Source organism: Agelaius tricolor, unplaced genomic scaffold, assembly GCF_023055355.1.
Source record: "Agelaius tricolor isolate 1412-34295 unplaced genomic scaffold, bAgeTri1.0.p SCAF_15, whole genome shotgun sequence".
NCBI lineage: Eukaryota > Metazoa > Chordata > Aves > Passeriformes > Icteridae > Agelaius > Agelaius tricolor.
Genome location: NW_027269275.1, coordinates 15,310,077 through 15,324,461, shown reverse-complemented (window position 1 = coordinate 15,324,461; position 14,385 = coordinate 15,310,077). Strand labels below are relative to the sequence as shown.

The following is a 14,385-nucleotide window of genomic DNA, read 5'->3' as shown; positions in this document are numbered from 1 at the left end:
TCAGGGACAGCCAGAGAACCCCTTCCCTGCAGATCCTGCTGCAGTGCAGCTCTGCCAGCAATGCCAGAGCACACTGTGAGCTCCCTCCTGCCAGCACCAGGGTCACCAGCCCCAGAGCCTGAACAAAATCAGACTCTTGCTCACGGACTCTGAGGAATTTTGGAGCCAAAGGGGCCATGACAGCAGCACCATGAAACAGTTTTTAAAGCCAGACACCCAACGCACACAGTGCTTCTGACAGACTAAACATATTGAACCAAGCCCAGAGAATCAGCTTGGCTTGTCTGGATTCTGCTGCCCTTTGATCCTTGCCCTGTCCTGGCCCAGGGAGCAATTTTGGTCAGGACAAAATTGCATCACAGCCCAGCATCCCTACAGCACCAGGCCTGTGTTAGCTGCTCTCAGGCTCGTCCCTTGTGTCACTGTCCCTAGCAAAGGAGCATACCAGGCTGTAAGACCATGGGGCATCTCCTCATGTGCTGGCAAATTCTCCTCCGGCTGTTCCTGCTGTGCCAGGAGATTTCCATGCCATGAAAACCAGCCTGACCACAAACAGAACTGTAAACTCATCAGCAATAGCCACTCAGCCCCCGCAGTTTTGTTTGTTTTTTTTAAACAGAGTAATTGTGTTAAGTTCAGAGAGATAATCCTGGTTAATATTTACGCAGGCGACCAAAGCAGCTTGCAGCCCTTCATCTCCAATTTTGTAAATTGGAGTTAATTGTTCAGCAGGACAGTGGGGTGATGTGCTGGTCACACCTTCTGGTTTGTGCTGTGGCCCCTTATCTGCTGCCACAAAGTGAGCTAAGCTAAGCAGACACTATCAGGGCAACTGTTTGTTTTGCCTCAGTCCCAGGAGCTCTGAATCAGCCTCTGGAACTGGAGCATGTGCTACCTGATGTCCAGATGTGTCCCCTGACTCCAGATCCACCAGTTCTTGGCTGCTGTGGGTGAGGGCAGTGAGGGTCTGGCTCTCTGGAGGGTCCAGCACCCCCAGACATGGAGAGGGGCTGCTGAAGTTTAGCACTCAGGTGCCTCAGGAGGTTGTTCCTCCAGCCCCTGCTCCAAGCCAGGTCAGTGTTGGATTCAGGTAAGTTTGTCCAGTGAGCAGGCATTTTCCCCAGCAATGGCTCAGACACGGAACGAGCAGAAAGCAGCTCAGCTGAGTTCTACCCCTCTTGTCTGTGATGAAGGAGAAGCACAGGAGCCTGAGCTCAAGGCAGGATCGGCGCTGTGGCTACAGCTGCACAGCTGGTCCACAGGACAGCAACAGCACAGGGAGTCCCAGATAAAACACACAGAGTGCCTGATCCTGGTTTCACTCCAACACCTGCACAGCCTTATCCTGTCCCTGCCACCCACGGGAACTCGCTTGGTGCTCTGAACAAAGGCTGCAGGCAAGCGAGCAGCAAAGTCACCTTGACTTTGGCAATGGCAAGGCTGGCCCTGGACATTGTGTTTGTCTTTCCCCACTGTCAGCAGGAGCTGAGGGATAGGGATTCCGATCTGTGCTGATGGAGCAAGAGCAGCAAACAGCTCTGGCCGTGTCTCCTCGGGCTGGTGGGTCACAGAGAGAGGGAGAGCAGAGGGAGGCAGAGCCCACTCGGGCATTGAGCCCTCGCAGGGACAGCAGGGGCAGAGCAGGCAGGAGCGCAGCCCCAGGGCTCGCTGTGGGACGGATGCGAGAGGAGAACGGGCTCCGATGGACTCTCCCCCCTCACAAGGACGTACCCTGGCAGCTGCGGGGGCTTCACCCGGCCAGAGCCAGGCTCAGCTCAGTTCCTCGAGGTCCTGTGCTGTCGGCTCCCACGGCAGCGCTGCCTCTGGCTCGGCTCTGACCCGGGAGCCGCGGGGTGATGCATCCCCGTGGCAGAGCGGCTTTCCTGCTCGCAAAATCTACTCTTGGCTGCACACTCATCCGTGCCTTTGGGCAACAGGTCTGGCTGCCAAGGAACACCGAGCAGCTCCTGAAACACGCACAGTAAATACCTGGTGCCGAGATTAACCCAACGTTCCTACAGTTTTGTTTGGAAGGACGCGAAAACCCCCTCCTGGTGCATCGGGATCATTACCACGGGCTTTTTACAGGAAGATGGGCAAAAGGAGGAGCGCTCAGAAGCTGCTGGTCCACATTTTTATGGCTTTTTTTTTTTTTTTAATTTTTTGTTAGTAAAAATGTCATTAATTATTAACTTTCCCCAGCATCTCTGCACACTTCTTTTGTCTCCAGCCAGAAATATGGTTTGTCGTGTACCCACAAAGCCCGCAGCAAACCGGCTATCGGGTAAAATAACCATAGGGAAAAAGGGGATGTTTCACCCAGATCAGGCTGTGGATGCAGCACATGCGGGGCTCCACAGAGCGGTGCTGCTTCAGCGGGCGAGAGGAGAGGGAAGGCGAAGCAAGGGATCGCTAGGAGCGGCTTTGGGGCCGGTGTTGGAGGGAGGGACTGAGGGAAGGACGGAGGGAGGGAGGGAAAGAGGGACGGAGGGGACCAGCACCAGCCCGGCCATGGCCTCCACCCTTCAGGGCTGGGGAGGGGCGGGTCACGGTCGTCGTGGTGACCGCATAACCCCCCCCCCCCCCCTCACCCGGCACTACCCAATCAGCGCCTCCGTTTCTTCACGGCGCTGCGCGCGAGGCTCCGTCCCATTGGCCCACGTGGCAGCCCCCGCCCCCGCCCCCACCGCGGCCAATCAGCCGCAGCCACCGCGGCCCTGCGGCGGGGCGGACCCCTATAAAGCTCTGGCCGGGGAGGTTTTGCAATCCCCGTCCGCCTCGCGCCCGCCATGGAGGAGCCGCTGTCGCTGCTGGTCCGGAGCCCCGCGCAGCGGCACCGCGATCTCCGCCTCAGCGCCCAGCCTGCCTGGACCGTGCGCCGCCTCAAGACCGAGCTGCGCCGCCTTCTGCCCGACGCGCCGGTGAGTGCGTAGTCCGCTCTTGCCGCAGCCTCGCCGGGGTCCCTGCGCGCAGCCCGGCTGGGTGGGTGGTGCGGGCTGGCTGGCTGGATGCTCCCCGCGGGGCAGCGGTGGCAGCTGCCGCGGGGCTCTCGCGGGGCTCCGGGACCGGTACCTGCCCCCCTCCGGGATGTCCTGGTCCCGGTTGCGTCAGCCGCGCTTGGGGCGCGCTTGGGCTATTTCGGGATTGGTTTGTGGCCGGCCGCGGTTAATGATTAACCGGCCTCCCGGCACGGCGCGGCCCGCAGGTGTCCGGGGACGGCAGAGCCCGCGGCACCGCAGCCGCGCCCGGGCACCGCACCCAGCCGGGCGGGCAGGGCCTTTCCCGGGGCACGGGGGGCGCGGCGCTGTGAGGGGCTGGGATGTCGGTGTGTGCCTGCCCCCGAGCCCCGGGACAGCCACGCTGTGAGGGGCTGGGATGCCGGTATGTGCCTGCCCCCGAGCCCCGGGACAGCCACGCTGTGAGGGGCTGGGATGTCGGTGTGTGCCTGCCCCCCCGAGCCCCGGGACAGCCGCCCTGTGAGGGGCTGGGATGTCGGTGTGTGCCTGCCCCCGAGCCCCGGGACAGCCACGCTGTGTGGGGCTGGGATGTCGGTGTGTGCCTGCCCCCGAGCCCCAGGACACGGGAGCCGAGGCGGGAGCGCTGCTGCAGCAGCTGCTCTCCCAGTCCCGCTGCTCCCACGGGACGGTCTGTGGCCTTCACAGGGCCGATAAACTTGGGCGAGACCTCCAAGTTCAACCTTGACTAAATGCCACTATATCTAAGCCACACTTAGATATAGCGTGGCTATATCTAGATATATGGCATGTCTATACTCATTTTTTTTCAAGAGTTCCAGGGATAGTGACTCCATTTCCCAGGGTAGCCCATTTCAATATTTAGCTATTCCTTCAGTGAAGAAATTAATGTCCAGCTGGAGTCTGCCTTGCAAACTTAATGCTGTTTCCCCTTGTCCTGTTGCTTGGTACAAGGCCTGATTCCCGTGCTGTGCCATGCTTTCCTGGCAGTGGTGATTTGCCAGGAGCAGGCTCAATGTGTTCCACCAGCTCCTGATGAAGAGCGGCTGGGTCTCATTCGATGGGGTGTAACAGATTCCCTTGACACCACCTCTGGTGCTGATCAGATTAGACGGAACTACAAACTTCTGTTTTTAAGAAATACAAATGTTTTTGTTGGGATTGTAAAAGATATTACACATAACCAAATTCTTTGCCCAAGGGACTTTGGATTCTTATGCAGGTTTGCACCTTGATTATATCCCACTTGGGCATTCAGTTGTGCTCATAACTTCAGCTGAATTTGGAGGTGCACCTTGGTATGTGGGATGCTCCAAGCTCTGTGCCTTTCTCCACCAGCTGTAATCTGTGTTGGTTAATGCTTGGCAGAGCAAGTAATCCTATTCCCTGTTTTCTTTCTTCAAAGCCTGAAGAGGACCAAAAGCTGATTTATTCTGGGAAGCTGCTGCTTGATCACCACTGTCTGGGAGAATTGTTACCAAAGGTATAAAAAAGTATCTTTTATGATGTGCTGAAATATATCCAGAGAAGGGATTTTTTTTTTAATGGATCTTCTCTTCTATTTCAGCATGGGGAGCTGCATGCTCTTCATTTGGTATACAACTTCAAGACTCCTGCAAATATGCAAGGAACCAAATCAGAGGTAATTCAGCTTAAGTTAACTCTGAATCTTGGGCTTGTAACTGAAAACAAGAAGTGTTGGATGACCATTTTAAAGTTCCCTTTTACTGCAGTTCCCTTTTCCCTATTAGTGCAACAGGAGTTTGTGATAATTTGTTTGGGAATGTGAGAATGTATGTGGATTAAGCTGAGTAAAAAAATTGCCTCTGCAGTTCATCAGTAAAGTTTCTCATGGTATCTGCTAAGAAAGATCTAGTTGTGATGTGCTGCTCAGGGGAGAAATGCCTTCTGATAGATTCAGTTTTATTAAATAGATTATGACTTGCTGTGTCCCAGGCACACTTGGACAAACTGAGCTTGCAGTCAGAAGTAGAGGGAAGTGGTTGTGATGTGTGTGGGGAGGGAAGAAGGCTGAGAACTGCAGACACTTCAACTGCTCCCATTAATGACTCATCTCTGGCTTCCTCTCTGCAGGCTCAGCCTTAGTGCTTGAGCTCAGTATGGGCTGCCCTCAAGTACAAATGACCAAAAGCCTTTCTTTCTTTAAAGTGGCTGGGCAAAGGTTTCTAGAGGTGTGTTCCTGTTGCCCAGTAAAGGCACTGTGAGCTAACCCTACCCATGCCTGCTGGCTGCTAGATGTCAGCCAGCTTTGGCTGGGTGTTAGACAGATGTACCACCACAGGACAGCTCTTGAACTGTGTACAGCAGTTTGTGCAAGTACAAATTTACCACAGGAAAAAGCCAAAGTGTCTTTTGTATTTTATATTTTTATAGCCAGATGGACACAACGGGATACAATGTGTGTATAAGTAACAAATACAGTATGGATATTGTAAAAGGGAAGAGTAGTGTAAAATCAGTTTTGCATCCCGGTAATTTGGTTCCAGGAGGTTTAGAATTGTGATAGAGGTGCTTGTGGGCAGGGGCAGCACTGAGAGGTGCTGTGCAGGAGCAGTTGTTAAAACAAGGGCATGCTTTGTGGGGTGCAGCCTTTTTGCACAAAGTGTGTGTGGTGTCCTGAGTAAACCTCACTGGCTGCCCTGCTGTCTGTAGGTTAAAGCTGATCAGCCCAAGTTACCACCAGAAGCCAGGCAGGAATCAAATGTGTCTTCCTCAAGTGGTGCAAGGTCGAGGAGCTCTTCAGGTGTCCAGTCATCAGCAGAAGCCAGTAATGGGTAAATATAATTTTATGTACATTTTCAAGATGGTGTGTTTGTGTTGGATGCCAGCTCCTTATTCCACATGTACTGCCATAAGTCCATAGAACATGGGCCACATGTGGTGAGGCTTTATATAAAAGCTTTAGTAGACATACAATAATTTGGATTGGAAGGAACCTTTAAAGGCCATCTAATCCAACCCTCTGCCATGGGGGACACCTTCCACTGGGTCAGGTTGCTCTGTCCAACCTGGCCTTGAACACTTCCAAGGATGTTGCATCTAAAAGAAAATGCACTGCTCTGTTAATTAGGAAGAAAAGTCATTCCTTTGTTCATGTGGGTGAAGAGGTGTCTAGAAGGAAGAATTAATTTTGTATTTGGATGCACAAAATGGCAGAAACTATTTACATTGTTCTGTAATAAATTGCTCTTGCTGTTAGTCCAATGTTTGTTAATGAATGTGTTCAAATTTTGACCAAGGCTGGAACCAGCTCAGCATCCCTTCCAGAGTGTGGCCCCTGGCTTCTCTGCTTACACAACCTACAGCATGCTTCAGATGTCCTGGTTCCAGCAGATTTATGCAAGACAGTACTACATGCAATAGTAAGTGCTCTATTCAAGCTGCCAGTGGGAAGTAGAAACTGTAATACAAGAAATTTGAGAGCTCCTAGCAAATTCTTCCTCTTTTGATGGTGCTTGGAGACTTTTTAATCATAACTTGTGCTGAATGTTGTGGGAGTGTACCCCAACTGTGCTGCTCTGCTGCTGTTCAGGCCAGTGGTTCTGAATCTTGCCCATTGTCTGACTGTTCACCAGGAGGGCAGGTGGCTCTGGAGTAAATCTGATCCTGCTGAGCAGCCTTTGTTCTTTTTTTTGACTCCTCAAAGTGCATTGACTGGACACCAGTGATAGGTCAAGCTGAGACTTGCAGAAGCTTTTTAGACTACCTGCAGATTGCTCTAAATTGTTTTTGTGAAGTATTGACATTACTGTTGATAAAGGGGAGGGTGCCTGGTTTGATTTGTTGAAGTCACTGTACAATTGTTTTAGGTAGAACTAAAACTTGTTTATAATGCTTCTCTAGCCTCTAAACTTAATGCTTTGTACTTGCATGTGAGCTGACTGTATTGCTAAAGATGGACAGACTTTCACACACAGGCCCTGTGTGGAGTGAGAGGATTTGACTGAGCCTCATTCTGTACTTTGTTCTCTGCTTCCAGCTTGGCTTCCACTGTTGCATCTGCTGACCCCTCCCATGCACGGCATTCTCAGGAGATACCAGTGACACCTCCAGCTCCTCTCCCAGACCCATTTCCTGCCCAAAACCAGCCTGGAAACCAGAATGTTGCTGCTCAGGTTAATGCAGTGGCTGACCAGAACTTGAGGATGAATGCCCAAGGGGGGCCCCTCATGGAGGAAGATGAGGAGGGTGGCAATCGAGACTGGTTGGACTGGCTCTACTCAGCAACACTGTTATATGTTTTTGTCAACATGGTCTATTTCTACTCCAGCATCAGCAGACTCCTCCTCGTCATGGGTGGCACTGTTCTGATGTATCTGTAAGTGGATGTGTTAATATTTGCTGTTCAGAAGGGTTTCACTGAAGTACTGAGTTCTGTGCTCAGGGAGCTTCCTGGTGGTTGAGCTTCATAGGACTCTTGGACCTGGAAAGGGCAAACTGCTCCTCTGTATCCTGGTATAACTCAGTATTTAGAAAAATGATAATCAAGCCTACATCTGGATTAAATTAAGAATGTGGCTGATCTTGCTGGGGTTTTGCAGTTTCTGGTGTGGCTGTCTTTCTATTTCAGAAAACTGCTTGAAACCAAAGTAGCCCTGTTGTAAAGCTTCAGCGACTCAGCAGCATGGAGCAGACAAACCTCTAGGTTCAGTGTGGGAAATTACAGTTTATTGTTGGGGAATTAGTGGTTGAAGTCTGGGAAGGGGTCTCACACTTGCTGTTCAGTCATGCATCCATGCAGTTCTGCTGTGTTGCCCCTCTGGAGAACAGACCAAGCTGAACTGAGTGGAGTGTCCTGAAATGCCTTTGAACCTCTCTGTGTGGGGGAATATAATTAGGATAAAAACACAGATAATGGACCCTCAGCTGCTATGCTTGGGATGTCTTATCTGGGAAAAATAATCTGTCCTCTTCAATTCTTTGATCACCTGTGGAACAAGTGATGTAGGTGTCTGAATTGTAGATCTAGGAGTTAAAATGGAGCAGCTTTTCCAACATCTGTGTAGACTTGGAGAGTTGAAACGTAATTGTTCCACTGAAAGTCCTTAAATTTTACTGTTGATGGTTGCCAGCAGCTCTGAGCAGTCAGATGTGTAGCTGTTGTGTAAGAGGATGAGTAATGTTGAAACAGCATTAATTAATTAATTAATTTTTGCCTTCCCCAGGCACCATGCTGGACGGTTCCCATTTAGGCGAAGACCAGTTCAGCCCTTCCCAGGCAATGTTCCTCCTCAAGCTGCTCTAAACCAGGACCAGAACAATAATTTTCAGGTATTGTCTTGCTATATTTTTAAACCATGAAACCCTGGGAAGCTTTTGCTTTTGGTTTAATAATTGTGTAGTAGAAAAAAAATCTTTTCTTGAAGCATCTGTACAACAATATGGGAGAAGAATTGTCACCTGAGTCTTCCATTGGTGTAGTAAATTCCTTAGTTCATCAAAATATTTCAGGGTGAAGGTTATCTTTTAGCTGGTTCTGCCCTTTGTAGTGGGAAGTGGTCTGGTACAGGCTGTAACTGAGGGCAGGGTCAGGCTACACCTCTGTAGGATTTGTGTCTATAAGCAGTTTAAGTCTTTCATTTCAAGCTGACAGTTCTGATGTTGATGAAAGTTAATTAGCTGTAAATACACAATTCACCTCATCTGGTGCTTGATGGCTGTCCTGGACAGTGTTTCTGGACACCAGTGAGAGTTAACCAGTAGTGTCCATGTGCAGCTTGGGCTTTTGACTTTGTATCTGGAGCTACTTGAAAAATTTTATATTCAATTTTAATATTCAAGTGACATTTTGGCAACAAAACCACAGTTTGAAGCCAGATTTTTCTAATATGTTTCTGAAATTCTTCTTTACCAAATACCTTTTCTTTTGACAGGGGGAGAATGGAGGCAGAACCAATGAGTCTGAGGCACCTCCTGATGAGGGACAGGCTTTCCAAGAGCTGCAGCAGGCCAGCCCTTCACTCGTGAGCACCGTGTGGGTTTTCTTCAAGACTTTCTTTGCCTCCCTCCTTCCAGAAGGGCCTGGACTGACCCGTAACTGATTCATCACCAATCTGCTTGTCTGAAACTGCAGTGGACACCTGAGAGAAGCAGACACCAACTCCAGAGCAGGCATGGAAAGGGATGGCACTTCCCCTGGCTTTCACTGAGCGAGCAAATAAAGCTGCAAGAAGCCTTACATCATTACAGCCCAGGGACTGGGATGCTTGTCCTCATTCCAAAGAACTTTGTTCCATAGCATTTATTAGGTACCTATGTAGAGGCTTGGCATTGTGGACTTGTGCACTAAAGGCACAGGCTCTGAGCAGGTGTGCAAAAATGTTAGGGAAGCAAATTGCTTCTTCTGTGCAATGTGATTCCTGTTGGAATGTTTCAAATGCTGTTTTAATTACACTGAGTGTAGGATCTCAAACAAAAATTGCTAGATATGCATTAGCAGATTTTTAGGAAAGATCTATTGTTAAATTGCTTCAATATTTTAAATTTTCTTTGTAAATATTTCCTATGAAGAATGTATTGTGCAATCTCCTTGGTGGACAAAGTGGAGGACTGTAAGATGGTGATGTGGATGAGCAATTACCTCAGTGGAGTTGCAGACTAAATTTCATGTTGCTGAATTCAGATAATTTAAATTCAAGATTTAATTCCTCCTTCCCCTCTGCCCTGCTGCCAGATCATGGGGAGGGAAGAGTGTGTGTGTTCAGGTATAAATACATTTAGCAAAAACTTACGCAAAATGTAAACTTTTTCACTGCTTTTGGATGCAAAGTTAAATCAGTTTAATTCCTGTATTCAACTTTGCATTCTCACTCCAGTGCAACTCCTCTTGTATTATTTCATTGTGTTCCCTTTAATTTCTGATATAGTTAAGGGCTATTGCAATAAAATTTGCAGGCATTTATATCCACATTTGTATATAGCCTCTAAAGCACAGGGTGTGTTCTTGCTTATTTTTTATTGAAAAGTCTTGATGAGGGTGTTGGGATATGAGGGGAAAAGGTGCTTAACTCAGTTCCTTGCCCAGCTGTGTTCTTCAGCAGGTAAAGTGCCTTGAATGGTTTGGAGGTTGTTTGCTTGTGGAAAGCTGGTAACAAAAAGGCCATGGACATCTTGAAATGGGGAATTCTGTAGGTATTTGGGAAGATGGGTTCCTTGAACCCTGCCTGAGACTTGTGGTGGAGTTGCTGCACAGTCTTGGCTCAGGGTTTAGCTTGGCTTGGAATGTGCTCTCTAGGAGCAGCTGCCACTCTGGAACTTGTCACTCTTTTCCTCTGCTGCCTGCACCTGGCAGGACAATGTGAGGAGCATTGGCAGGGCCAGCACACACCACTTGGGACCAGCAGTTGTAGCAGGTCATGCTTGATCTTGCCGTGGCAGATCAGACTGATGCTGGACATGGTTTGTTGGTGTTACCTGTGGAATCCACTTAATCCTTGTGCTGGTTTTGATTTGAACAAATTCTTTTCCAGGCTTGTTTTTCTGCCATATCTTCAGTTTGGTGTAGACTTGGAGGGATGGGTAGGACAGTGGTAAAATAATTTAAAATGAAATCATTTGAGAGGAGGTCAGGTTTTTTTGCCCCAGATATATCCTGCATAAGCCTTTGAGAATGTTCCTGGAGGAGATGCCCACCCTTTCTTGCCTGGATAATGGTCTGGTGCTGCTCTGGGAATTGCTCTCCCCCAAAAAGAGGCATCCCCAGGCTTTTTCACCATCACAGTCTGTGTCCCTGTCCCTGTGGTAGGCACAGGTGGGTGACAGCCATTCCCCACCCTTGATACAGCTGCAGCTCTCACCTGAGCTGCTGCACTGGGTGTGCTCCACATCAAGGGTGCTTTGTGGCTTGTGGGTTTTTCTCTCAGGATGTAGCAAATCATCACTCAGTGCCTAAATTAACTGAGCTGTGCCTGTGCTCAGTTTGAGCAGGAGAGAGGAGTTCCTGGCAGCCAGAAATAACCTGGTTTGATATGGTTAAGACAATGAGCACATAATGCTGGATTACTTGTGAAATCTCTAGTCTGAAAATTTGAGACAGCAAAACATCTGTTGTCTTGCAGCTTTTGCTGTTCCCAGGAGCAGGCCAGCTGGGTTTAAACCTAGTTGAGAAACTAATGAAGTGTAGCTAATGCCACTACAGAGATGCAGTGAGAGTCCTGGACCTTAGAGGAGATTTCCTTAATGGTTCTGTGAAGTGCATTGGGGTGGAGGGAGGCTGTGACTGCAACAGAGGACAAAAAATGTGGAAGTAAATCCTGTGTAATCCTGCAGAGGCAGCTGCCAGGGGTGTGCACCCAGGCAGGAGCACTAGGCTGTGAGGGAACAGTGCCTGGCTGAGGGTTCCAGGCACTTCTGACTCAGCCAGCCTGGTGTTGTGGGGACTTGGGGGTTTGGGGTGGCCCTAACCCTGTCACTGAGCCCTGAGCAGAGGATGCCTCTGGCTGCCTGAGACCCTGGGAGCAAGCAGAGACAACTGAGGCATGAAAGGAACTGAGGCAGCTCAGCTTGGAGAGCTGTCAGTGTAAACAGTGAGGAGGGATGGCAAGGAAGGGCATAGAGCCTGGGTGCCAGTGAGCATGGCCCTGAAAATGAGGGAATCCAGATAAGACACAAGGCAAACAAACCTTGAGTCTTCCAGAGCAAGCCTGTCCCCTCTGCTGGGACAGAAGCTGAGAGACCAGAAGGGGCCTTGAGGCTTGTGGGTTTAGGAGGCTGGCTTTGCCTTGGCTCACACTTGAAGCTCTGATTCTGCTGCTGCTTTAGCTCCTTGGCGTGTGAGCTGCAGCACCATTGTGTAGGGCTCCCGAGAGAGCCAGGCTGGTTATAGCAGTGAAAGTCCTCTGAAGATCCACAGGGTGGCAAAGTGAGCAGCAGGACAAAGCCAGTTCCTCTGCTCTGTGTCCCCTGATACACTCTGGCAGCTGCCCCTAGCTGAGAGCAGCTCTCTGTCCCCAGGGAGAAACAAGTCAGAGAAAAATGTACAATCTGGTTTTCTCAGACACCTTTGTTCTCGTTGTGGAAGCTCCTAACAGGCTGCCTGCTTGGGAGCCACTCAAGTGCTGTTTGTCCCTACAGATATGGTCCTGTCCTCAGCTCTGGGAGCACAAAGCTCATGAGAGTGAGGCTGCTGCTGAGCAGTTAAGCTGGTGCTGTGTTTGTTTGTGTGGCTCCCCTTTTCTCTGAAGAGCTGTTTCATTTATGCACTGACTTGCCTGCTGTCCCTGTTCTCAGCAGCCAGGGCATCCCCAGAGCTGTGCAATTCCCAGCTGAGTGTTACAGCCTCCCTCTGCTCTTTGTCCTGTGATCCATTTCTAGCTGTGGGGCTGGTGGCATTTGCAAAGCAGTGCACAAAAACTGAGTCTCCTCAGTGCTACCAAACGTGCCAACTGCATCTTCACCACCTCCCTCCTGCCCTTCTGCTGCACAAGAATAGCTCTTGAAATGCCTGCTAGTGTTCAATGTGCTGTGAATTTCAAATGGAGTGATATCATGGGAGTGAACCAGCCCTGGTGTGACAGCCCCTCACAAACCTGTGGTGAGTTCATGTTCAGCTGCCTGCCTGGGAGGGTTGGACAAATCCTGGGAACTGTTGGCTCCATGTCTTGTGTCTGCTCAGTGGCCTGAGCTGCAGAAGAACCTCCCCAATTTCTCACAGTAGCACTGAAAGTTGTATTTGCTGCCCTTTCAGCCTGGATTTACCAGTGCCACAGAAATGCAGCTGGCTGCACTTCCAGCTCCAACCCAGCTGCCCTGGGCACCCTCAGCTGTGAAAAGCCTGGGCTGACCTAGGACCACCTGTGTGCGCCAGCTTATTTTCTCTTTTTAGAGGTTGTTATGGATAATACTGATACAGAAGAGAAGGAATTGAGTTGGCTTTGGGAGAATTTGGAGTTGCAGTGGGGGAATCCTCCCCTGGGGTCAGGATATCACCCATGAACACTCCTTGAGACTGAGAGCCCTCACTTTATTGTGTGATGGTGGATTCCAGGTTACTCCTGCTTTCTAAAATTTTGAGAGTAACTTGGGTAATACCAATTTCTTTTGGCACCACAAATCTGTATTCAAACATTGCATAGCTTTAACTGATTTAACTGGTTCATAAAACAAATCTAATTTGAATGCCATTTGTCTCAATTCTATAAACATCTATGTGAGATGGGAGCAGTGCTCTTTGGGCTGGCCCTGCTGCCGTGGCAGGGCTGAGCTGCAGTTGGATCCTGGCAGTGCTGCAGGGCCCGTCCTGCTGACGGGTGCAGCCAGTGTACCTGGAAAGCTCTCAGGAAGCATCTGCAGGGTTACACCAAATGTTTTGGTCAATGCAGCACAAAGATTAATGGCACTGTGATGTACCTCTGCCCTGGACACTGTGGGGAAAAACAACCCCAGTTACAGGACAGCGCACAGCAAGGTGGTGAGTGCATGTGTGCGTGCACGGCCTTCAGATAAAGCCTTACACAGCAAGTATTTATCAAAACATCTTCCAGCATCCCCTTTGCAGCTTGGATGTTTAACTTTTCTTTGGGGTTTAAAGCCTGCCCTGCCTCCTGCTAGCCAAAATTAACTTTTCCTTAGGCTTTTAAATCTGACCTGACTTGTCCTAGCCTGACCTTGCACTGGGAGGGGGGTGGGCTCTGGTGTCCCTGCTGCCCTGGCCTCTGCCTGGTTACTCCAGGACAAGGATGCTCACAGCATCTCTGTGTTCCACATGCTTTTGCTATTGTAGGCAGAAAGGCTCCAGCCTTCCTGTTCCCTCTGGAGGTCAATGCCCAGCAGTTCCCTGTTCACCTTTTCTCTGAGCTCTGTTGCCTGCTGACAGCAGACTCTGCAGCCGAGCTGGGGCTGGGAATGCACAGGATCCACCAGGAACAGCACAATGGGGCTGGGGTCTTGGGCTTTGTGCCTTTATCTACCCTGGTGGCAAATACCCCTGTGTCAAAGTGCCAGTTTTCCCTTTCCTCCACGCTGGTGTGAATTGCTGCCCTGAGCAAAGGAGTGGTTGTGGCCTCCTGGGGCCTGCAGGGTTCCCTTTATGCCAGGCATTGGCCACTGTGCCCACACCCTTAAACTGAGAGGCCAGAAAACAGGGCTGTTAGATGGTTAAATCCTCTTGAATTCCACTCCTTTTGTAACACGGCCAGGCTCTGTGCAGCTGCCTTGGGATAAGTTCTCCTGGCTGGAGCAGCGGGGATGCTGTGGCAGCTGAGATGAGGCCGTGTGGGAGCTCTGCTGCTCCAGCACCTGCTGCCTCTGTCCGGCGTGTTTCCAACAATTCGCTGCTCATTTACAAAGCACTTCGGGCTGGCAGCAGGCAGTCTGTCCATGGCCACCACGCTGCTCTGCTGGAGGAGCCTGGAGAGAGCTGCAGATGCTCGGCTTCCCTCGGGGTCAGTGA

At 50.3% G+C, this 14,385-nt stretch overlaps 2 protein-coding genes across 2 annotated transcripts in view; one reads left to right on the top strand and one right to left on the bottom strand.

The window, feature by feature from the left end:
- Window positions 1–3,631, bottom strand: part of POLR2C (RNA polymerase II subunit C) — a 66,367-nt gene extending 62,736 nt beyond the window's left edge. The window contains exon 1 of the mRNA XM_071440689.1: window positions 3,626–3,631. The gene's annotated coding sequence lies outside the window, so the exon portion shown is untranslated. The remainder of the gene's footprint in view (window positions 1–3,625) is intronic.
- HERPUD1 (homocysteine inducible ER protein with ubiquitin like domain 1) lies at window positions 2,704–9,911 on the top strand. Its single transcript, XM_071440679.1, has 8 exons — window positions 2,704–2,921; window positions 4,381–4,458; window positions 4,543–4,617; window positions 5,649–5,770; window positions 6,236–6,358; window positions 6,976–7,314; window positions 8,162–8,267; window positions 8,870–9,911. Exons 1-8 carry the CDS (start codon window positions 2,790–2,792, stop codon window positions 9,035–9,037), a joined length of 1,143 nt encoding a protein of 380 aa, XP_071296780.1. The 5' UTR covers window positions 2,704–2,789; the 3' UTR covers window positions 9,038–9,911.
- Window positions 9,912–14,385: the final 4,474 nt, after the last annotated feature.

Excerpts from the sequence above, each read along its gene's own strand:
- HERPUD1 (XM_071440679.1), top strand. The coding sequence starts at position 2,790 with ATGGAGGAGCCGCTGTCGCTGCTGGTCCGGAGCCCCGCGCAGCGGCAC. Across the intron at positions 4,618-5,648 it reads TGCAAGGAACCAAATCAGAG|GTTAAAGCTGATCAGCCCAA; the intron begins GTAATTCAGCTT and ends TGCTGTCTGTAG. Across the intron at positions 7,315-8,161 it reads GGCACTGTTCTGATGTATCT|GCACCATGCTGGACGGTTCC; the intron begins GTAAGTGGATGT and ends TGCCTTCCCCAG.